The sequence below is a fragment of the Gopherus evgoodei genome, chromosome 4 (genome assembly GCF_007399415.2).
Source record: "Gopherus evgoodei ecotype Sinaloan lineage chromosome 4, rGopEvg1_v1.p, whole genome shotgun sequence".
Lineage (NCBI taxonomy): Eukaryota > Metazoa > Chordata > Testudines > Testudinidae > Gopherus > Gopherus evgoodei.
This window is the reverse complement of record NC_044325.1, coordinates 152,654,998-152,680,073: the sequence shown is the minus strand read 5'-3', so window position 1 is coordinate 152,680,073 and position 25,076 is coordinate 152,654,998. Positions and strand designations below refer to the sequence as shown.

The window sequence follows — 25,076 nt, the reverse complement described above, 5'->3', positions numbered from 1 at the left end:
TATTGTTTGCCTAGCATAGAAATAAATGTCTTTAAATGTAAAGAAGTCAAGTTAAATCACTTTTCAGAGTAAATATTTATTTATTTATTTAGCATTTGTGTGTTCGCCAAGCCAAGCAATAGTGTTTTCAGTGGCCAAGTGGAGCTCTCGGAGCCACTGCTGAATTTGGTAAGTGGGCACTCCTCCACAATGTATATCATTGTTTGATCTGCACCACACCTTCAGCTTGGGTTTTCCTGAAGACCCCAACAGTGCCCAGCCCGGAATTGGTTAAGAAGGACCCAGTGATGACATGGAAAGTCAAAGCCAGGCAGGTGAGCAGTAGGTCTGTGATGAGGAACTGATTGGTGTTAAGCACTACTCTTCTCCCGCACAAGGACTTCACTGTCACATCGCAGCATGGCAGTAGAGTTGCCAATATTGGTTGGACATATTTCTGGAGTTTTTAATCACGTGATATAATCTTTAATCAAAGATTGATCTTTAACTCCTGGAGACTCCAGGGCAATTCTGGCAGGTTGGTAACCCTACGTGGCAGCCTTGACCACAGTGGGTGTTGTGATGAAAGACATGTGGCTGGTGAGCCAAAAAGGTCTTTGAGCAAGGGCAAGCTTGGGTTAGCATTTACCTTCCCAAGCAGCTTGCCAGCTGCAGTCTCCCTCCTGATGTAAGAGTGCTGAGAACTGGAAGCCATGGAAGATGAGTTGGTTGGAGAGTTCCTGTGATGATGCACATTGTTGAGTTGAGTTGCACGTCAACAAATTTGGTGTATAAAGATGTGTGGTGTTTTTCATTTCTTAGGTTCTGATGCAATGTGTGGCCATTTTGTTTCACTCCTTTCCTTTAAAATTTTAGTAATTTCCACAGAAACATTTCTTCTTTTGGAGAGACTACATTCATTTAATCTATCCCTACCCCTCCAAAAATAGAGAAAGATTGAAATATTCACATATCAATAGAACCAATATTTTGTCAGATCCCTCCCCCTCTGCCCCCTGCCCCACATCAAGTAGCATGGAGAAGTCAATCCTGCTGTGTTAATTCCCCACAGCATGCAAGGAATATATTGTAAAAATAACAAGATTTTACCAATTTCAGACCATTCTTTCCCATATGCTGATAACTGAGCTGAGGGCTGATTAGAAGCCATTGTTTCTGTGCATGTTATAAAGGGACCTGGGTTTGGATGGGTTTTTTACAGCCCTGCCCCCTTGTCATGGTCATCAAAAGGTGTATGACTTGGCTGGTTCCTGGGGGATGAGGGTGCAGGATAGGGCAAAGATGTCCCTGGCATGGAGACACAACCCACCTCCCAGCAACATCCCTGCGCCAGCTCCGAGGGCAGCCATCTGAGATATGCTGTCCATTGATCTGTGCACAGAAAATTGTGTTTCTGTGTAAAATCCAGGAGGGACATGAAATGACCACCTGGTGGCACCATAACCTAAGGAATGAGGGTGACAGACTCAGAACAGCACTCAGACTGAGAACTCTCCCCAGGCAGGCAGGGAGCAAAAGGAGCAGCCAGGGGCTAAGAAGATGAATTACACAGGTGGACCAGTAAAAACATCTGTGAATGGCCTGGAGGGTGAACCAGATTTACTGAAGAGTTGAGACAATTTGAAAAACAAATTAATTTATAAAACTCAAAGAGTATTCTTGTCTAATTTGAGAAGGGGGAAACTGGCCAAATGCTGAGGAGAACTGATTCCCTCTGTCCAGTTTGAACCATAGTCTTTTAGCTTTAGAAAGAATTTTTTCAGATCAATATTTTGCTACTGGGATATGTGCCATAGCGCAACTGGTAGCACATGAGACTTTTACTCTCAGGCCTGTGAATTTGATGCCCCCCAACACCATCACCATTAGGATATGCCTCTCCTTTATTTTTTTTAAGCAGTTACAAACTCCCACAAAGGAATGGAATTGGAATTTTTTTAATTCCACATAGCACAGGGCTGTTTCTTATCTATTTTGCTGTGGATTATTCTTGGGGAAGATGGAGAAATCCCCTAAAAAAATCTTTGTCTGTGTTCAGACTGCCCCAGTCCCAAACTAACCCTTTTTGCCTCGGAGAAAAAGAAAAGCACTGCCCTCGCTGAGCGTGATGTAACCTCCTGGGCTCTGTCAGTAATGCTGAAAGTTGTGCCACTCTGTGCACGTATTCCCACCTCTCTCCAGAATTGTGGCATCAGAAGCGGAAATTTGCCATCTTCTGAAAATGCTTGTTTTGATTCCTGTCAGTGGGGATTGTTTCAGGTTAATCTCGGACGGGGCTGACTGTTTCTTTACATCCTGAGATCAGAGCACAAATGTCCCACACCTCTCTGCTGCACAGGAGCTGGCCTTCCGTTCATGTGGGAATGTTCCCTTCTTCCTCCAAGGCAGTGCTTTGTGCTCATGCCTAGCGGTGACTCAGCACTTTATGAAATAGACCTAAAATGTCCCTCTACATAAACATTGCTCTGTTGAGCTTTAGCCCAGAGCTAGGGCCACCTCCCCTGGGTCTCAAGTTAGTGAATCTCAGGGAGGGTCAGACACAATCAGATGCTGGGCTCTTCCACACACCCCACTCTGCTGACATCCCTGTGTTGGTGTCACTAGGTAGAAATCTCCTTGCTTAAGGCCTATGTGAACCAAAGTACCTCCATATTAGAAGCCTTTGTGTTAGCCTCACTGAACTGATGTAATCTTTTGTACGAAAATGCTGACTTCTGTACTAATGAGTGCTGACTGTAACCACCTGTGTTATAAGCTAACTGCTAAAACAATAGGGCTGTAGTTAGCAGGGCCGGTTACTACTAGACATTGCTCATACTAGATAAGATAAATGAAAAGCAGATGTGATGGCCAAGGCCATGTGCCTGAGAAAGTAGCCCACACAATGAACAGCATAGAAAAAAGGATATAAGAGGAGGGGTATAAATATTAGTGCCCCATCTGTGTGCGATGTGCAGGATTTGAGATTGTTTCTTCCTTGCATCTTATTTGAGCTCAAATAAACTTGGCTGTTTGCTTCTCCACTCTGGTGTGTTCATTGGCGCTAAGCACTCTGGGCAACGAACTGCTGTTGTTTGCCTCTGGCACTTCTGTGTCAGCAACACCTGCATCCTGAGCTGGAGCTCCTGACTATTGCAGCTCACTCTGCTACTTCAGTTGGGAGAACAAAACCTGCCAAAAAGTCAGGGTTTTTTCCTTACTGAGGCAAAAATAAGGTGACAGCAAATTTTTATGGCTGATCAAAGACAGTTCAGTGATTTTTTTAAAATTTTGTTTCTAAAAAATCACTGTTTCCTCTAAATAACAGCATCAAGAGACATAAACATCCCTGTTTCAGATACTATATCCCAGTCTCTACACTCTAGCCTGTCACTGGTAACATCCCCCACACTGGGGAAACTGGCCAGAGTTTTGCCCTCTTTTGTACAATTTTAGTCACACACATTTCCCCAAAGATAAATCTCACAGCACAGACCAGCAAAGACCTCGTCACAGCAGAGTCTGAGAATAACCCGGCCCTGGACCTGTGTTTGCTAAAGTGTCAGACGTGCAAAAATCAGTGATCTTGGGAGATGTGGCAAGAGGGAAAGTGGTGCTCACAAATCATTGTCAGATGTCATCTTTTGGCTGATAGGCTGGTAAGTAGCAGTGTGGCTAGCTCAGTTGGTAGAATAGGCACCTTAAGGGTGCTGGTTTTGAGCACCACATGGGAGGAATTGTGTTTCAATTTAATCTCTCTGTGTAACATCTTCTTCCTCCTATTAATCAGAAATAAAGCACAAAGAACATATCAGAATTTAAAGTATTTTCCTTCTGGAAAATTAGCTACAAAGTGGCCATGGGGCAGTTTGAGTCAATTCAAGAAATGGGGGTGGGAGGGGTGTAATCCTGCCTCTGTGGGACAGAAGCAGACACACCAACCATCCCAGGGAGAGGATTTGCTTCTACATTGTATCATTCTGAGACACTAGAATGATCCCAGCTAGATTATCAAACTAGGGGGTTACTGCTGCTGATGGGGATTGGGGACCAATCCTACAGAGGCATCTCTAGACACACAAGACTTCCCCTTTCTGCCAGGAACATCCTGTTATCATTCCATTTCTCCGGCCTCTCTCTGCTCTTTCACTTCCACATTCCTTGCCAGTGATGACTGCAGGGGGGAGGAACACATTCAGCTGCTGATTACTATCTGCCTGGACAGACGATTTCTGCTACAGCAGGAGAACTGGGTGCCCTCCATTGCAAAAGCTCCTTGTGGATTGGCTGTGATTCACAGGAGGCCCTAGGGGACTTTTCACCCTGGAGCAGAGCCTGGCACATCCCTGTGGTTAGGTAGGTGGAGGAACTCGGAGACTGAGTGTGGCACTGTGGGTGCAGGGCTCAGTCCCCAGATGCTAGTTCCTGCTCTGTCCTTGCTCCTCTCTGGGTGAGACCAACCCCTGGTCTGGAGAGCCAGAGAGCATGGGGGCAGTGAGTTGGGACTCTGCCTCGTCTGTGCCCCATGGCATCTGAAATAGTACCAAATGATTCAGAGGGGCTGCTAACAGCACTCCAGGGGAAGACTGGGGCAGTGTCTGAGCTGGGAGTCTTACTGCTAGTTAAACCACTGCAAGTCCAGGCCTTATTTAATTTGTGCATATTACCACGTTTCATCATGGTGAAACCCAGCTGGGAGCACACTTTCCTCTCAGACTGAGCCCAGGCAGGCATGATGGGTGGTTGTTCCCAAGCCCTGGGCGCAAAGGTGCAATCTTCTTTATGGTACATGATCACGTGTTATTTATTCCACAGGACACCCTGCCTCATCCAGCACACAAAGAGGATGAAGTTCAGGCTGTTCGTACAACCCAGCTTTTCCCAACCCTGAGTACTCAACTTTGGAACATAAATAACATTCTTTTAATGTGTTTTTTTGTAAGTATTATTATTTGTATTGAAGTAGCACTCTGAGGAGCCCCAGGCATGGACCAGGACCATGCTGTGCTAGGGACTGTACAAACTCTAAACAAAAGAAGAATAAAGAGGAAGTGAAAATGGTCAAGACCACAAGGCCTTTTGCCTGACCTCTGTGGCTAAATTTAAGGTTCAGTGCCTGGTTTTCCTAAAGGGGCCAAATCGTCACCTCTTGCAGGAATAACCGTCAGGGAAGGCAAATGGTTCAGGAGTGTCCTCCCTGTGCTCCCTATAAGACTTACTAATAAATTCAGCGGGTGACCTACCACCTTGTCAGGACTCCCAACAAACAGCCCAACATCCCCCTGAGATCTCACATGCTCATCACTGTGATGAGACACAAAACAAAATTGATGGATTGGCTCTGGGGGAGGGACCCAAATGCACCCCACTCTGCAAGAGGTTCAGGGAGGGGCCTTTCATGCTGAGTGGGGCCAGGGAGCTTGGGTTATGTTGGGGAATGAGCCAGAGTGGTCAGAGAGGGGCCTGTCTGTTCTGAGCAAGAGCAAGGACCTGGGGTTATGGGTTGGCTCTCATTCTTTCATCACACAGAAAAATCCATGTTGGATCCTTTGCTGCAGGCTGCCCGGAGAGCCGGACGTTCCTACAGGACCTACAAGTGAGTGACAGGGTTTGTTCCTGAGCTGGAATTGCAGTGGTTCCAAGGATAGACAATGGCTGCTGAGCTGGGTGCAAGTGCAGCTTTGGGTTTCCAGCTCCAAGTGCCACTACAGCAGCCCCCAATGAAAATGGAGGAGCAGAACCCAGTCAGCCCCAAGCCAGGGGAGAGAGCAGAAGGGGCAGAAAAAGCCCTTTGTGTCATCCAGGCCGGTACCATTGGGGGGCTACTGAAATGGGCAGCACCACGATGGGTCAAGCAGGAGCCACAGGAAGAGCCAGCCACCCTCCATGGGGATGACACTCACATAGAGACGCGGCGTCAGCGCTTCAGGCAGTTCCACTACCAGGAAGCCAAGGGGCCCCAGGAGGCTTGCAGCCACCTTCAGGAGCTCTGCCATGGCTGGCTGGAGCCGCAGAGCCGCACCAAGGAGCAGATCCTGGAGCTACTGATCCTGGAGCAGTTCCTGACCATCCTGCCGGAGGAAATGCAGAGCTTGGTCTGGGAACGTGGCCCTGAAACCTGTGCCCAGGCGGTGGCCCTGGCAGAGGGGTTCCAGCTGAGGCAGCCAGAGTTTGAGGGGCGAGGGCTACAGGTGAGAGCATTTAACCCTGATTATTCCACTGACACGGAGACATTTAACCTCAAATCCGCATGTTCTGCGGTAATGGGGGGATGCTGCACAGACACACACTGACTGAGATTATTGTGCCAGCAGGGGCTGCACAGACATTCAGGGAGAGACAATCCCTGTGTTGAAGTGTTTGTAAACTAAATAGACTAGAGAGGCGACGGGTGGGAGAAAGAACATATTGCTCCCATTTTACAGATGTGTGGATTCTAAAGCCAGGAGTGATCACTGGATTATCTAATCTGACCTGCCTAATCTAAACCATATAATGGAGATCTCAGGCACAGAGATTGAGTGACTTCTCAATTGGGCAGAGGCAGAGTGGCTTGGTGGGTAACAGTGCTAAACAAAGATCCAGGACACCTGGCTTCTGTTTCTAGCTCTGTAACCGAGGCCTGGTCTACACTGGGGGCGGGAGTCGATGTAAAATACACAACTTCAGCTACGGGAATAGTGTAGCTGAAGTTGACGTATCTTATTTCGATTTACCTCCTGTCCTCATGGAGCGGGATCATCGGCTGCGGCTCCCCCATCGACTCCGCTACCACCGCTTGCCCTGGTGGAGTTCCGGAGTCGATGGAAGCGCGTTCGGGGATCAATATATCGCATCTAGACGAGACGCAATATATCGATTCCCGATAGATCAATCGCCACCCGCAGATCCGGCCGGTAGTCTGGATGTACCTTGAGTTCCTCATTTCCTCTCTCCATGCCTCTGTTTTCCTTCCCATTCTTTGTCTATCAGGTCTGTTTAATGTGTATGCTCTTCAGGAAAGGGATATTCTCTCACAGACACCTGGCACAATGAGTGCTGATCTCAGTCACCGTGTTTCTGTGCAATGCCCAGCACAATGGGGCACCAATTTCAATCACTGTGTGTTTGTGCAGTGCCTAGCACAATGGGGCACTGATCTTGGCTGCTGTGTATGTCAGTTTCTAAGTCTTTCTACATTACATCCAAAGAACCTATGTTAAAAGAATGTTAAAATTGCAAAGTTGAACACTCCAAAGTTAGGAAACACCAGAACTAAGATTGTTGATGCAATCTTATTTCAATTCCTTTGTGTGTATGCATTATGGTTACAGTCTTTAATACATAATCACATAATGTTTTTTCCATAGGACCCCTACCTTATTTAGAGCACAGGATGGACAGTGCTCACTGAATTATGCGTAGCTGCTCAATAATATCCTCATCATTCAGTGTGTGGACCCAGGCCTGATTTACTGCTCACCATCCATCCCCTGCTCTGCTCCCACTGTCTCCGAAGAGATAAAAGGAAAACCCATAGATTATTTGTCTGCATACTCTACAAATTACTCAGCATGATGCCAACTGGCCCCAAGCAAAGTCATAGTCCCTTTAGGCAGGGATGCAAGTGGGTGACCCACAGTATCTGCAGTGGTAGGGGGCTGCCACAAGAATTTTATTATAGATACTGGTGCAGCAATTGGCATTATCCGTGTCAAGGATCCTAGATCCTCTTCTCTGTCATCAGGGCGTACAAAAACACTTTCAACTTTTGCAAGCAATTAGGTTGTTACCACGCTTTCTAAATCCATTAAAGTACAGATAGGTCACCTAAAAAGGTTCATATCTTTGCATTAATAAAATTAGCAAACCCAAAGAATTACCTGTTGGAAACTGCTTTCCTATACAAACAGGGCTGTGTTTTTGATTTGATTAACCTATTGTTGTGTCTTACCGTAGAACAGGCAAAGGATGACTCACCAGTAATCGTTCCTGAGTATGATATGGTGTCTCCAGTGGAGGGGTATGATTTAAGCAAAATAGTGGCTAATCGTGCTAACCAGCCTGAGTTACAGGCTTTACTTCGCAAGTATGCGGATGCCTTTGCTAAACACAAACATGATTGTGGCTGTATGGCAGTCACTATTGTTGTAAAAGGAAAAGATGTATCAGCCCAAAGACAATATCCTTACCCAGATCAGGCAAATCCATACATAGAAAAGACTATCAAGTCTTTGCTGACACAGGGAGTACTACGTACTTCCACTGTCAATTCCCCTGTTTGGCCTGTGAAGAAACTAGATGGTTCTTGGCATCTCACAATTAATTACAGTTGCCTAAATCAGGTCACACCCACTTCTGCCCCTACAGTGGTCAAAATGCCAGATCTAATCAAGTCCTTTGATCCAGAGGCTGTGTGGTTTACTGTCCTTGACATCAGTAACAGCTTTTGGACATTACCATTGGCCTTCATTTCACAGTACCGTTTTGCATTTAGTTTCCAGGGAGGCCAATATTCCTAAACATGTTTACCCTAGGGGTATAAAAATTCTCCAGCTTCATTCTATGCGCAAATGAGGTGCGTACTGTTGTAATTTTCTAAACCAACTCTTCCGTTTCAATACGTAAATGATCTTTGTTTAGCAACACAAACCAAGAAGGAGCATCTAAAAAGGCTTGACATACTCCTGCAGATCGTAAAGGAAGCAGGGCTAAAATGCAGTCCGGCCAAGGCACAGCTAATGGCCAACCGTGTCTTTCTTCGGCCTGACGCTGACAAAATGGAGTAAAACCCTGGCGTAACAAAAAGTAAATGCAATTCAAACATTGCCTTTACCACAGGACCTAACGGCTTTAAAATCCTTTTTGTGTTTAATTGGGTACCACAGGAATTTCATTCTTAATTTTGCTTCCATTGCAGGTCCCTTGTACCAACTGTTAAAGAAAAGTGTCCAGTGAAAATGAACTGAGCAACACATGGAAGCAGTATCTCAGCTAAAACAGACCATTGTCAAGGCTCTGGTGTTGATCACTCCAAATCCTAAGATACTCGATCACCTAAAGGTAGCGGTAAGTGTTAATCTGTTAGCGGCTGTGGCTTCATAAGAGAGGCATGAAAAAATCAGACCTGTGGCCTATGCCTCAGGTTTAATGTCATCAATTGAACTTAAAGTATGACAATTGTGAAAAGTACCTATTGGCCACCAGTTAGGCCACACAACACTTTTATTTTCTAAATGGCCTCAGCCCGATCATATTACACTCATCGCATACTCCCCTTCACTTCTTACTGTCCAATAGGGTAAAAGATGTCAAGTCTTTGCTTGCCTAGCCCACTGGGCATTGCTGCTGCTGCTGCTGCAAAAAAAAAAAAATTGCAGTAAAACTTGTTAGGACACCATCTTTGTTATCAACTACCCTGCTGTACTAAGGGGAGCCACATGTGTGTCCCGATTTTAATCAATTGAATCTAAGGGGGAAGGAAGAAAAAGCTTTTCCAACCATTAAGCCAGAAAACAAATTCCATTAAAATATATCATTTCTTTGTAAATGGTTCTAGTTATTTACCATCAAGGCAAACCTTATATCGGGTTTTAAATCTACGCAGTTCCTCCTGAGGAGAAGAAAGAGCCTTGGAAGAAGGCATATGCACACATTCCACATTCAGCTCAATATGCTAAAATAGCAGCGGTGGCTTGTGTGTTGGAGTACTGTGTGCAGTTCTCCATCACCACCACATACCAAAGTATCTATCTGTTTTCAAACTCCGTATGAGTATTCAATTTTCTCACAAAGTTTCTGCTATGTTGAAAAACAAATGGGTTCACATCTTCTAATGGCTCACCTATCAGGTATGCATCGCTGGTAAAATACATCCGCTGGTTAGCAGTAACGATCACTGTTCCAGGGTGGCCAATTTAAAGTTTAAAAAAAAAAACTCACTGAAAATTAAAACTCTATGCTACAACAAATTGGGGGGCTAATAAATTAGCCCCCAAAGAAGCCTAATCAGGGGAATTCTTTAAAAAAAGAAGAAATTCTGTTACTACCCCTGGCCAAGGCATATTCTCAGGGAGGCCCTGAAATAGGTCGGCGTGCAGCCCTGTTGCAATACTTCAGGAACCACAAGCTAATGCCACCGTGAGGATTGGGGGACCCCCATGGTTAGGCCAAGGTTTTCCTAGATTCCCTAGGTGCCAGCGTCGGCAAAATGACCCTAACCCACGTAATAGTCCTGGACCTTTGAGTGGGCGTGCCCCTTGACAGGGTTATGCATTTGGACCCCTTGTAGGGGCCTGGCACTGTGTTCCTTTCTTTTCATATGCCACCCAGAACAATTCATGCCTGCAGAGATCCAAGTCACTGCCTCCCCATTTAATTTGGCACACCAGGGGCACTCAAATAAAAATGGACACCTACCTGCAAAAACATTTAAATCAGGTCCACTTGCAGGGAGAAGCTAAACTGGGAAAAGCCAAACAAAAGGCAAAGGCTTACTTTAATAAAAACAAACAAAAAAAACCCACAACCAAAACCAAAAAACATAAAAGTAACGCTGTTATTCTGTAAAGCACCAGAGCATGAGCTGTGTAACAAATGGGTCGGACCCTTCCAAGTCATCAATAAACTCTCAGTTCAGCAGTGCATAACATTAAAATAACAGAAGGCAAGCGTAATAAAAACAAAATCTACCATGCTAATCAGTTAAAGCTCTATCAATCATTCAGGTCGCAGAAGCAACTTCCTCCTCAGAACTTAGGTAAACAGCATTCAACATAATCACAACAGCTGAAGTCCAGCAAATTGCAACCATAAAACAAACACTAATATTTCTAATTTACGACACCCTTATCATTGCTCTAAGGGTAAAACTAAGCCAAAATCACAAATTTGGAACTAAACTGTTACAACCCCATAAAACCAGACTACACTGTTGTGCTCAATTGCCTAAGCATGTAAAACAAAACATACTAACACAAAAGAAATGAACTATTATACTCAACCCAAAACTTATCCACAGTCCTCTACACCAGGTTAAGGAAATTAAAGGGAAAAATGTCACATTTAAATATCAATTGGTTAAAGTTATCTTGTTGCGATGCAGTGGCTGGAAAAACATTTGGCCTTTAAATAATAACTCAAAGGGGGGAGAATGTAAAACGTGTAACTCCTCACCAACAAATTCAACTTCCCTAAAACACAGAATACCTTACAAATGGCGTGTTGTTTTTTTTTAAGTTTTATTATAATCTAATAATGGGGTGGGGGGGGAGTTTAACCTTATATACACGTAAATATAAAAAATAAAGAACAATATAAAATGCTCATAATACCTAATTTTCAAACCAAATCAGAAAGCAAAAAATGTACTAAATGTAACATTTGAACTTAAGGTTAAAAATCCAATTAATAACTATAATTATAATAATCCAATCCAAATAATATAACTTGTCCAATAATAAACCCAGAACCTGCTAGTGCTCTCACCGCAAGACCCATAATAAAAAAAGTAATCAGGTTCGGTTTATGCATATTCCTGTAGTGTTAAATGTGTCTAATTGGTATCTAGAAAAACTTATTGTCAGCATACCAAAGTGCCTTCCTTTTTCTCAGTATAACTTAGGCTGCAATTTTATTCACATCAACAAGTGCAAAATATCATTCTGTTGGGAATGGATAATAAATTCCATGAACCATATACCTCTAGAAGAAAGCGTAGCTTAAATCTCCTTAAAAGTTTAAAATCCTAAACAGAACTATTTCATTCAAAAGTGTCAATTTAAAACCAAGCGAATATTTAAAAAATTCGCAAACATATAAGTTATGTGTTACAAAAAAAAACCCAAACAAGTGGTCAATCCAAAAATACAAAAAGTCACAACAAAAGCAATTTACTGTTTATAATATGCATAACATAGCCCAATTATTTAATAAAACCCAACATAAAATTAATCAGCTAATCGCTTAAAACAGTAATCAGCACAGGAATCAACACTTAAAAAAGATTATATGCTCCGCATATGGAAAATATGTTGTAAATGCAATCACTAGTACATTACAATCCTTAAAATTAAAAAAGGTTCCTCATTTAATTAAAAATGAGCAACTGTTAAGTTGGTACTGTCCCAAATGTTTTCAAAAGCTGAAAAAAAACCCAGTCCACATGGGTAATTTCATGCCGGCATTTATCAGTGGGTGCTGTGAACAAGATGGGATCTGTAACACCTCAACCTAACCAAAACGGTTGTTCTTTTTCAAAAAATTATATAATGGCACGATCCTTGTATGTCTCATTCACAGTCTTGTTGCCAGTGTTTAACCCAGACAAGTATGTGTCCCGGCAATTGGTAGCTGTCCATTCTGTAGGTCATCTCAAAGGCCAACTATATAGGAAACACGTTAATGCACCTCCCTTGGTGGTCTATCACACTTGAACTCAAACCTGAAAAGTACCACAGATGGCCTGTTGCTCTAAAAAAGGGCCTCCCTATATCTGTAGGTGTAACGTGTTTAAGACAATCACTGTTCTGTGTAAGCTGCAGAAATTTTTTTTTACAAAATTCATCATTGTGCCTGGTAAGGCTGACCAAGTAAAAAAACTCCAATATAAAGGGTAACCTATGCTAAAAATAGCCATTTTTGCATGGTTACCAGTCAAAAGAGGTACCAGTATGGTTCCTTAAAGTGTCCTGTCACAAAACCAAATTTTTGTTTTACTCCAAAGCAACCCACTTTAATAGGAAATCAAGCTATTTCCCCTATTCCCACATTTTAAAACCTCACCATTAATTCCAGTCCAACCCAGCCTATCCGGCTTTAACTGTCCAAAGTACACATACCTTTCTTGTCTACATTCCCCCACTAGAGTTACAGTTAGTCATTCTTGGCCTGTAAAAAAACCTCGCCTCATACAAATTACTGACGATATGGACAAAGCCAAATAAAACTACAAATAAAGTGAGTTGTAAGTTCTTATCTTTATTAACATCAGAAAGGTTCAAATGTGATTTTTTTGTAGCATCCAATCAAATAAGATTTGAAAATTCCAATTTTGGGATGAGGAATTTGCAAACCTTAAAACACAACCAAGTACCTCTTTTCTTTTCTTCTGTTTCTCCAGCAGCGAGACTGCAACTAAGAGTCAGCAAGCAAGACAGAACTGCATTTTCTGTCCGTCTTGTTCTTTCCTCTCCCTTTTCTGTGCATTTGTTTTGTTCTGTCTTCACGAACACGAGAGCAGACCTTAAAAACAGAAACAGCAACTTCAGCCCATTTCAACTAACTTCTTCTCTTCTCCCACAAAAAGGAAGGCTGTTAATCATCCTTAGCACCATCTAAAAGATTCCTCTCCCCTGTTCTAAAAACTCTCTACAGTTAAAGGAAAATGGAATAAGGGATATAGTTGAAATGAATGCCTTGCTTTATACTTTACATTTCAAATTGCTTAATTGTTTTTTCCTTTTTTCCTCGGTACCTTTAGTAAAAGGTTTAAAAAGTTTTAATGCTGGTTGTTGGCCTAGCACTAAGAAAGCTGACGGTTACTGGCCTAATGTATAGGGGGAAGCAGTAGACATAACATATCTCAATTTTGCTTAGATTTTTGACACAGTCCCACATAACATTACCATAACGAAACTAGGGAAATGTGGTCTCGATTAAATTACTATAAGGTGGATGCAAAAATTATTGAGAAGCCCTACTCAGAGTATTTATCAATGGTCCACTATCAAAGTGTGAGTGTGTATCTAGTGGGGTTCCGCAGGGATCAGTCCTAGGTCCGGTAGTATTAGGAAAATCTTTCTAAGAAGATGAGTAGTGAAGCTCTGGAATAATCATCCAGTGGCGGATGTAAAAACAGGTTGGACAAACACCTGTCCAGGATGGTCTAGCAGGTTTACTTGGTCCTGCCTTAGCCCAGAAGACTGGACTGGATGACCCTTTGAGGCCCCTCCCCACCCTACATTTCTATAATTCTATGAAATGCAAGTGAGAAATTAAAAGATCCTATGTTATGCTTAGGTAGTTTTATCTTTGGCAATTCCAATTGTGAATGCAAACTCAGTCTAACCTCCATACAATTGGAGTATTAATTACATTCAACATGGAATTGGGGGGTTATTTATTGGAACTATCCCTTTAAGTTTTGCTTCTGTAAAGTTTAGTTTAAGGTAAACAGCTTCCAGGCAAAAGAAACAGTGAAAAAGCAAGAGCACCAGCTACACTTCGGGATGTGCAGCCAAAAGTTGGTTGTACTCTAAAAGAGGAACTAAGGCCTGGTCTCCACTTAAAGCTTTTGCCGGCGTCAGTATGTCAGTTGGGGCTGAAAAACCACACTCTCTCAGTAACATGGCTATGCTGACAAAACCCCCAGTGCAAACACAACTATGCCGAAAGAAAAATGCTGCTAGCGGCATAGCTACTGCTGTTCAGGGCGGTGTTCACTTGCCATCAGAAACACTTCTGTCAGTGTACATTGCATCTGCACTAGGGGGCTATGCTGGGCTCCAGCGTAGTCTGTGGAGTGTAGACATAGCATTACTTTCCTGACAGTCCCTAGGAGGCTATGGAAGTGAGGGTGACAGACAGCATTGCTTTTAAACTCCTTAGTGTAATCTAAATTTCTCTCTAGCTGAAATGGGAAATTAAAGATTGTTGCCCACTAGCCAATGTCTTCAGACAAAAGCACCAAGGGAATTTGTAAAGATTTAGTCCATACCTTGGTTATACTAGGATGGTTTGGAAATTACTACCTGTTAAGTAAGAGATGGCTTAGCAGAAAGGCACCCTTGTCCAAATGATCAATGTAAAATAAAGTGTGTCCTCGGTTTTGAGGGTCAAAACTTTTTTGATCTGAATATGACAAATACATCTTGAACCATGAAGCTGGACACAGGTAAATCATATAGACTGGCTGTCTCATTTAACAAGAAACAGATGGTTTTTTTTGGTATTTTAATGTTACTTCAGAGTTCAGCATCTTCCTGTTACAAGGCTTTGTCTGACACAGAGGCTGAAGGTAACCTAACAGTTCTGATGTGATGATGACTGGAGCCCCTGGGGAAAAGCACTCAATTAAATCAAACTAGAGCTAATCTCTCACTACCAAAAAGACAAGTACACTGGAAAATGTAGAGCACGGGTATAAAGTTTTGTTTGGGTCTAAAAAGGGTCTTGAAAGAGGAACAGTTAAATCTGGATTTGGTCGAGGTTCGAACAAAAAAATTTTCATTAAATAAAATTCTGTTAACTCATACTCATGAGAAAATTGGATACCTCTTTGAGTGATGCCCCTCAAATGTAGAGGGATTATGTTACAAGGGATTTCATTTTTCTCTCTCTTTGTACAGCACCCAATACAATGGAATCCTGGGCCATGACTAGGACTTCTGGGCTCTAGGGTAATACCAATAAATAATATTAATGTTCATTAAAAAGTGTAAAAAGAGCCAACTACCTGCAGCAGTGCAATTGTGATCTGATATTCCTATGTGCCATGATCAGTCAAATAAAAAGCAGAATTGAGGTAACATCACCTGAGTTCAGAAAGGGTTCACTGGGAAGAAAAAAGCAGCACAGGAAGGAAGGTTTGGTTTGGGCAGAAGGCTACAAGGAAGAAATACAAAACTGAGGAATCTCTTCTAGTCATCAATGTGCAGAACCCAACTGATATTGGTGAAAACTGGAAGATGGAAATGTGAGGGGGACACAGAGCCCCTTACATATGCTTGGCAGGCCCATCGGCTTTCAATAACTCTGTTTAATAAAGAATCTGAGAGCGACTTGTCACTGCCCCTCAGATAATACCTTTGTCCCTCACACTGCACTAACAACGTATATGTTTCCCAGGTCTCAGTTTGTGTGATCAGAAGAGAAGAGATTTCTGAGACGATGGAGCCCCTGTCCAGCTCAAGGTCTTGGAGGTTCCGCCACCCAGTACCACAACTAAGCTGTGACCTCAGAGAGAAGCAGCAGTATCCACGGCAACTAGGTAATAAGTTGTGTGTGGAGATGCATGTGGTGTTGGGAAGCATGGATAGTACAGCAGGGAGGGGAGTCCCCAAGGCAGCCTGTATGAAATCATTGGAACAGCATTTGGTGTCTAGTGGCACGTGGAGGCTGGGTGAATCCCTGTTCCTAGTAGAGTCGTGAGGTCCAGGAGCGTATGTGTTGTGTGGGTCCCTCTAATGGTATCTTTGTAATCCTTTAGATCTTCCTGCGCCCTATTTGTTTGTTCCTTATGATAAGGGGAATGAAGAAGACCAGGATATGGTGGCCTCGCTGCATAGGTTCGGCTTTATGGTGAGTTGTGAAACGGTCCGCACTCTTCCTCCTGCAGGGACGTGCTGCTTCCTTGTCTGTCCTCACTCATTCCTCTCACCTCCTCCCGGCTCCTCCATTGCTCAATGGTCTTTCCAACTTTTTCTTCCCCATCAATACAATAATCACACTCCTTTCTTTGGGAGGTGCCTTGTGCATATGGAGCTTCTCCAACATCCTAGATAGTGCACTTCATGCCCCTCCAGTTGGTCAGGATTCGTCCCTGGCAGTTCATCCCACGACTGAGTGGTGAGACTATCGCAGGAACAGCATGTGCTGAGTGGGGCTCCCTTGTGGCTCCAGGTGCTTGCTTGAGTGGTGTGGATTGGGGCTAAGAGCTCTGTGGGGATGGGCAGGCTGAGTCTGGCATCTCTTGCTGTGTGGAGGAGGATGGGATAGTGGGAAATGGGATTCCTTCCCCTCCTCCAATACTGCGTTCATGGTGATGGCTCTGCCCTTTGCTGTCAGCTTGTGCCTGAATGGTGGGATTGTCACCAGACCAGACAGATGCTGAGTGGGGGACCTATGTCATTTCAGATGCCAGTGACGTTTGAGGAGGTAGCCGTGTACTTCTGTGAAGGTGAATGGGCTCTTTTAGATGAAAAGCAGAAGGACTTCTACAGAGATGTTATGCAGGAGAATTACAAGACTCTCATCTCGTTAGGTGAGGAGTTGCTATAATCCCTGTAGTGTAGACATGGCCTAAATCTTTTATAAGCAACACAGCCCGTTTCCCACCATACAGCTTGCTTGCTAAAATGTGATACATCAATCTTTTATAAACCTATATGAATTATGTCTTTCCCCTTCAACAAAGAAAATCTTGGAATGTTCTTTGTAATAAGTGATCGACGAATACTTAACACATTGTGATGCTTGTACTTCTTTCCAATGAGCAGGATTTCCAATTGCTAAACCAGATGTGCTATCCCAGATGGAGCGAGGGGAAGAGATGTGGATTCCAGATCTCCAGGGCTCTGAGGAAAGGGAAATCCCAAGAGGCACTACGACAGGTGAGGAATGAGTGAGAAACTATTTGGGGCTTGGAAAAGCTGGGATCCCTGCAAACTCGCTGAGTCCTCTTCCTGTTTGGTCCCATCTCATCTGACTCACTATTATGTCCTGTCCTCATGGCAGGTGTAACTCCTGGCTCCCAATTCTCCTGCCTGATCCCTGGCAGAAGCCTTTTCCTCCCTCAGCCTTTTTCTTAGGGCTCAGATGGGACTTTGAGGCAGAACTCGCCCCTCCTCTGCCACTTGGTGGAATATACTTCCTGCCTATCAGGTTCTGTTATCAATGATAAATCCCTTTACTGCACCCTCTGTCCCCAGCACATGCAGTGAATCCCATCTGGATTCTCTCTCCCAACAGGTACTGGGACAGCAAGTGAAAACAAGGAGGAGAGTCCCCAGCAGGAAGGGGCTGTGGGAGTGAAGATGCACAGTATGTTCTCAGGAAGACCGCAGGGCCCTGATGGGGCAGATGTCAGCAAGAGTCAGGACAGAATGGGGTGGCAGAAAGAAGACTTTCCAGGCAAGAGTAAATCACTTCACAGCAAAAGAGGTTTGAGGAAATCCATAGACCCCAGCGCCCACCCAGTAACCCATATTGGTTTGACACCAAATACCACCAATGAACTGGAGGAAAGAGTCAGTTACAGCTCTCTTCTTCTTCAAGATTGTCAGCAAACTAGTGCAGAAAAGAGTGCCGTCAGGTGTAGTGAGTGTGGCAAAAGCTTCATTCGACAAGAATACCTTCAGATACATCTGAAACTTCACAGAGGGGAGAGACCCTATAAATGTAACAAATGCAAGAAAAGCTTCAGACACAAGACAAGCCTTGTTCTTCACCGTTACACAGTCCACAGGTCGGAGAGACCCTATAAGTGTCCAGACTGCGGCCAGCAATTTATTCTGAGAGAGAGATTTATTCAGCATCAGAGAATCCACAAAGAAGAGACATCTAGAGGGTTCAACGATGGGATTGTGAGTGAGAACAGGGACAAGAATCCCCAGAAGAAAGGGTCTGCGGGAGCAAAGCCAGACACGATGTTGTCGGGGAAACTCCAGTGCCCTGAGTGGGGAGATGCCAGTGAGAGTAGGGGCAAGGTTAGACAGCAGCACAGAGACCCTCCAGACTGGAGACAAAGTAAATCTACTTGCAGCAAAACAGGCTTCAGGAAATCCAAAGACACCAGCACACAGCATAGAGACTGCATGGGGAAGAGACAAAATACAGACACTGAATTTGGGGAAAGTTTCAATAACTGCTCTCTCCTAATGAAGCATCATCAAACTGGTGCAGAAAAGAGTGCTTACAAGTGTAGTGAGTGTAGGAAAAGCTTCACTCAAGAAAAATACCTTCAGATACATCTGAGAACTCACAAAGGAGAGAGACCTTATAAATGTAAAGAATGTGGGAAAAGCTTCAGTCGGAGTTCAGTGCTCAAAGATCACACCATGAGTCACAGAATGGAACAACCTTATAAATGTACTGAGTGTGGGAAAAGATTCAGAGCGAAGACAATCCTTATATATCATTGTTACATAGTCCACAGGGTGGAGAGACCCTATAAGTGTCCATACTGTGGCCAGCAATTTGTCCTAAGAGAGAGACTTATTCAACATCAGAGAATCCACAAAGAAGAGGAACCTAGAGGATTTAATGATGGGATCATGAGTGAAGATGAAGCTAAGAATCTCCAGCGGAAAGGCCCTGCAGGAGCAGAACCACAGAGGACATTATCGGGGAGACCCCGGGGTCCTGAGCAGGGAGGAGGCTGTGGAAGTCAGGGTATGCCACGAAGGCAGCAGGGATGCCCTGCAGGCAAAAGAGGCAGTATATCTAATCAACACGAGAGAGATTCCAAGAAATTGAAAAGCACCATCGCCCACCAGGGCACCAACACTGGAGCACAAACAAGCACAAATGATGACAATGAGAAAAGTTTCAGTAGCAGCTCAGCCCTTTCCATGCATCAGAAAATCCACCTGGAAGAGAAATGTTACAGCTGTGCTGAATATGGAAAAAGCTACCACCAGCATGCTCACCTTCGAAGGCATCAGAAAAACCATACAGGAGAGAGACCCTATGTATGTGCAGACTGTGGAAAGAGCTTTGTGTATAGGTCAATACTCAGCAGACATGAAGGGACCCACAAAGAGGAGAAAAACTATAGCTGCACTGACTGTGGGAAAAACTTCAGCGAGTACTCATACCTTACTATGCACCAGAGAATCCACAGGGAAGAGAGACCCTATCAGTGTCCCGACTGCGACAAAAGCTTCAGGCTGCGAGGACACTTTACCAGTCACTGTAGAACCCATACAGGGGATAAACCTTACAAATGCACCGAATGCGAGCAAGGCTTTGAGCGGAAATCAACCCTGACTAAACACATGAGGATCCACACCGGAGAGCGGCCCTATAAATGTGCGCTGTGTGATAAAAGCTTTCGTCAAAAGTTCGCCCTTTCCCAGCATCAGTTAATACACCAGGGAGAGAGGCCTCACAAATGTACTGAATGTGGGAAAATCTTTCTTCAGAAGTCCCACCTTACCACGCATCTGTCTGTGCATCGAGGAGATAGACCTCACAAATGTACTGAATGTGGGAAAAGCTTCAGTGACCGATCAAATCTTGTTAAACACTTGACAAATGTCCACTTGAAAAGGAAACCCCATACAGAAAATGTAGCTTCAGGTTATATAGATCTACAATTGTAATGATAGAAAATAATGGAGTGGTACTTTTTTTATTCTGGTGAGACATTTCTCCACTCATATTTATTCTAAAATACAAGGGTTAAGGAGGACAGGTTGGTAGTATCGCCTTATTTATGATCATGGGAGTGAGATGTGGGAGCAGGAAAAAGCTGATGAAGAGAGGAACTGATCTTTCAATGGGTTTTGGGGGTGGTTAGTGGGAATTTCAAGGGAGTTGAATTGAATTTTGCAAGTTGAGCAGCTGCATGCCATCTATGGATGCAATGCATGGATTGCATTCCTATGTGAGCCCTGAATATGACTTCCTGAATGGCCGTGCCAGTAGGATGATTCCATCCAGCCCCTGAACACACTACAGAACAATATGGCATCCTCCACACATTGTGAAGACATGGGTATTTTAACATGGCGCTCTATAAACGGATTAAAACCTGGCGAACTGAGATGTCTCAAAATGTAACTGTAAACAGGGAATCCTTGTTGAACAGGTGTGTTTCTAGTGGGATCCTGCAGAGATCGGTTCTTAATCCTCTGCTTTGTAACATTTTTATGAATGACCCGGAAAAAAAATATAAAATGATCACTGATAAAATTTGCAGATAACACATAAATTGGGGGAGTGGTAAATAATGAAGAGGACAGGTCACTGATTCACAGTGAACTGGATCACTTTGCAAACTGGGCAAAAAAGCAACTGTATGCATTTTAATGTGACTAAATGTAAATATATACATGTATGAATGAAGAACGTAGGCTCTACTTAAAGGATGGGGGATTCTACCCTGGGAAAGTGGGACTCTGGAAAAAAAAATTGGGGTGTGGTGGATAATCAGCTGAATATGAGCTCCCAGTGCAATGCTGTCTCTGAAAAAGCTCATGCAATCCTGAGATGCATAAATGGTAATCTCAAGTAGGAGTAGAGAGGTTATTTTACCTCTGTATTTGGTACTGAGGCAACTGTATTTTTTTAAACATGTCTCAGGGTTTATCTACTCCGGAAGTTTTACTGGTATAATTTTGCAAGTACGGTTATAATGGCATAACTTCCTGTGAATAAGTGTGTCAACATGGAGAGTTACAGAGGCATAATTACAATGGTATATTTTATGCCAGTTAAATTCTACGTGTAGACAACTCTTAGCAAGAGCAGTTTTCAAGGTAACAGGTGAACAGGAGTGAGTCAGCCTTGCCCCACCCTCACAGCAGCTTTCTATGATGCACTAACTGGCTATAGCACTATTGGCTGAAGATACAGCTCACTTTCAAAGGCATATGGTTAATAATGGGATGCCAACGAGTGCATCTTCACCTGGATCTTCCATCCCCAGCAGTTCAGTCTATTCCAAGTGGGTAGGCACACCGTGATTTTTCTCCTGTAAGGCAAGTACCCTAACTGGGCCAGTGTAACTGGTAATGCAAGTGCTACTAGGTTGTAAACAACTGGGGTATATGTGACGGTATAAACAAATTGGAACAGACACGTGTTGACACTTAAAGATAGGTCAGAAAAGATTTTATGGCTTGCCTTGGGACAAGATTCTCATGATTCTTTGCAGTTAACATAAAGCTATCTAGCAAGAAATGGAATTTTACAATGCAGTAATTGATGACATATTTTATGTAAGATATATTTTTGCAATGTACTAACCGCAACATATTTGCAAGATATGTAACAAATAAAAATTTCCAAAAAAGGCCATAAACCATGATTAATTACTTGGTGTTGAAACACTTGGAAAATTACAAGGAAGAGGGAACCGAGGAAAGAGGTTTAAGGGCAGGTCTGCATGTTATGTGAATAACGTAGCTGGAGTTGACATACCTTTGGTGAACTTATTGTGGTGTTTACACCGTGCTAGGTTAACAGGAGAAACTCTCCCATCAACTCACCTTATGCTTCTCGTTCTGGTGAAGTACCAGAGTTGACGAGAGCAATCGGTGGTCAATTTAGTGGGTCTTCATTAGATCCACTAAATTGACCCCCAGAGGATCAATCGCCAGACATTGATTCCCCTGGTAAGTGGAGACAAGCTCTAAAATATGGGAAAGTATGCACTAGGAGGAGGCAATAAATAAGGGTTGGAATGTTGAACTAAGAAGAGTTACCAGGGTATAACTACCACAAGAAATCATAAAAAAGTAAGACCACTGGCAGACAAGATCCGGACTATCTGCAGCTACAGAGAAGGCCTTCCACAGGTGTGCGTAATTGTATGCCTCTCTGTATGTGCTGTCTTGACTGTTTAATAAATTCATTCAAAGCTGACTTGTTAACCAAATCTAAATTTAAGAGAAGGCTATTCATTAAACATATAATCACAATTAAAATTCCTATCCATTATTAGCTATTCATTTATTAATTATTGGTTGATTATCAACACAAGAAATATGTAAACTACAGTCACTGGAAGACTGTTCTCTACATTGGTTACGTCTGACCTTTCTGTATTATGCTGTTTTATTGCTAATCAATAAAATGATTGAGCCAAGGTATCTGAGGTCTCATTAACTAATGACAAACTTAACCAGCAACTAACTTAAACCACTTACAAGAACACATTTCTAGCTGTAATGGGAATGGGGCCTCATAGTGACTGGATTTCATAAGGATGGAGGACAGTGTTCCAGAAGTGTGAGGCATGAAGGGGAAGTGACTACAGATCAATGAAGAGATGCCTTTCTTTTCATTTCTCACTAGACTGATTTAACAAAAGTAGCACTACTTGACACTACTAACTCTGTGTGCTATTAATTAAACATGAATGCCCCAGTGAAGGTGAGTGTGCCTATTATGAAACAGTGAGTTTGTGTATTTCTTTGGTTGTGCTGGGGACTGTTGTGACACTGCAGCTCACAACAAAAACACCCCCATGGCTCCTAGTACTAAGGAACACATTGCTTTTTCTCCGGGAGGTTGTGGGGGTAAATCTCTTGTTCCTGAAGAATTTCTAAGGGGATCTATTTTTGCTCAGCTGCCTGCTCCCTCCCTCTCACTGGGAAGAGTCTGGGATCTGAGCCCCTCTTCTTTTACCCATCTGCAAAATCAATTCTTTCTTCTTTCATCAACTGCCATGATGTTGTTCAGTCCCAATAGCCGCATCAGAGCAGACCAATTGTTCAGCTAGTCCTGTGTCTGACAGCGGCCAGCACTATACGCTTGGTTGGAACATGCAGGAAACCTCGCAGTGGACAATTACGGGAAAATCTATCCCTAGCAAAAGTTTCTGCCTAATTCTGTCAACCAGTTGTTGGTTTGTGCCCTGAAACAGATTCCTCATATATACATTATATATTAGTTCAGCTAGGGAGGTTCTTATTATCTGTTTCTATCTGATCCTTTTTCAAAATTTCATGAGGTTCAAGTCTCAATGCTATCTAGTGGAAATGATTTCCATAGGTTTATATATCTATATATGAGATAATCTGATCTCCTGTATATCACAGGCTATTACATTTTACCCAGCTACCCAATAACCTATGTTTGCCTAAAGAACACCTAGAAAGGCATCCAGCCTTGATCTGAAGACAGCAAGAGAATCCACCACTTCCTTTGGAAGTTTGTTCCAGTGGTTAATCACCCTTACCTTTAAAACTTGGGAATTAATACTCTAAATGCTCTTTACTGATTACAAACCAAATCTTTCTCACTCCACATTCACACCCCAAACATACTATCCCAGAGTCCAAAGGTCAGAAGGGACCTGAGGGTCAGTCAAGGTTCCTTCCGTCAGGATAAGATCATAAGATGCAGGGAGCCTGCAAAAATTACATCTATATCCAAACGAGGCTCTGGATCAATAAACGATTCTGATTTGCAGAAATCATAGGCACCCATTAATAGTGCATTCTGTTGAGTCATCAGTTCTTGGCCTAGTAAACAAAGGCATTCTACCCACACAATTCCAAAGACACAATCCTGGGCAGGCTGCCATGATTCAAGGTGTGCCATTTCCTCCAATTCTTATACAATTTTATATCAGTCCAGCTGGTGGTATTTCCTTTTCTGATGATTTTCTGTCTTTTTCTCAGAACATAAGATTGTTTTTGCACTAATAGTTCTTGACCTTAAGTTCTTGCTTTGATTGCCAACTTGCAATGCATGTATTCATGTCAACCATGCATCATTCATACTAGGCCTCAATGACCTATAACATATTACATGGTATATGAATCACACTATATATATAATATCACAGCACTTGTATTTGGCATTACTGTTTGTTTACTTCTTATATGGTTATTACCTGGCAATAAATAACTTTTATGGTTAAGCTGGTTGTTTCCCTCACTCCCTCTCTCGGTTTTGTTCAATATTTTCCTTCATGATGTGAAGGATGGTGTGGATTTCACCCTCAGCAAGTTTGCAGATGACACTAAACTGGGAGGAGTGGTAGATACGCTGGAGGGTAGGGATACGATACAGAGAGACCTAGAAAAGGACCTAAGGGTTACAGTGGACGAGAAGCTGGATATGAGTCGACAGTGTGCCCTTGTTGTCAAGAAGGCTAACGGCATTTGGGGCTGTATAAGTAGGGGCATTGCCAGCAGATCGAGGGATGTGATCATTCCCCTCTATTCGACATTGGTGAGGCCTCATCTGGAGTAGTGTCCAGTTTTGGGCCCCACACTACAAGAAGGATGTGGAAAAATTAGAAAGAGTCCAGCGGAGGGCAACAAAAATGATTAGGGGGCTGGAGCACATGATTTATGAGGAGAGGCTGAGGGAACTGGGATTGTTTAGTCTGCAGAAGAGAAGAATGAGGGGGAAATTGATAGCTGCTTTCAACTACCTGAAAGGGGGTTCCAAAGAGGATGGATCTAGACTGTTCTCAGTGGTACCTGATGACAGAACAAGGAGTAATGGTCTCAAGTTGCAGTGGGGGAGGTTTAGGTTGGATATTAGGAAACGCTATTTCACTAGGAGGGTAGTGAAGCACTGGACTGTGTTACCTAGGGAGGTGGTGGAATCTCCTTAGAGGTTTTTAAGGTCAGGCTTGATAAAGCGCTGGCTGGGATGATTTAGTTGGGGATTGGTCCTGCTTTGAGCAGGGGGTTGGACTAGATATCTTCTGAGGT

General features: G+C 43.3%; 2 protein-coding genes across 4 annotated transcripts in view; both read left to right on the top strand.

The window, feature by feature from the left end:
• Window positions 1-5,630: 5,630 nt before the first annotated feature.
• On the top strand, window positions 5,631-7,944 carry LOC115651303 (zinc finger protein 202-like). Its single transcript, XM_030562238.1, has 2 exons — window positions 5,631-6,170; window positions 7,918-7,944. The coding sequence occupies exons 1-2, from the start codon at window positions 5,631-5,633 to the stop codon at window positions 7,942-7,944; spliced, it is 567 nt and encodes a 188-aa protein (XP_030418098.1).
• LOC115651399 (zinc finger protein 501-like) overlaps window positions 6,084-25,076 on the top strand; it is an 86,453-nt gene continuing 67,460 nt past the window's right edge. The window contains exons 1-7 of one of the 3 annotated variants that reach the window (XM_030562349.1): window positions 6,084-6,170; window positions 8,879-9,027; window positions 15,805-15,946; window positions 16,166-16,257; window positions 16,813-16,939; window positions 17,175-17,288; window positions 17,647-21,421. In XM_030562349.1, coding sequence (XP_030418209.1) covers window positions 8,935-9,027; window positions 15,805-15,946; window positions 16,166-16,257; window positions 16,813-16,939; window positions 17,175-17,288; window positions 17,647-20,000 — 2,922 coding nt within the window. In that variant the 5' untranslated portion in view covers window positions 6,084-6,170; window positions 8,879-8,934 and the 3' untranslated portion in view covers window positions 20,001-21,421. Of the gene's footprint in view, window positions 6,171-8,878; window positions 9,028-15,305; window positions 15,357-15,804; window positions 15,947-16,165; window positions 16,258-16,812; window positions 16,940-17,174; window positions 17,289-17,646; window positions 21,422-25,076 lie in introns of those variants that run through there. The other 2 variants (XM_030562350.1, XM_030562353.1) reach the window with 2 other exon arrangements.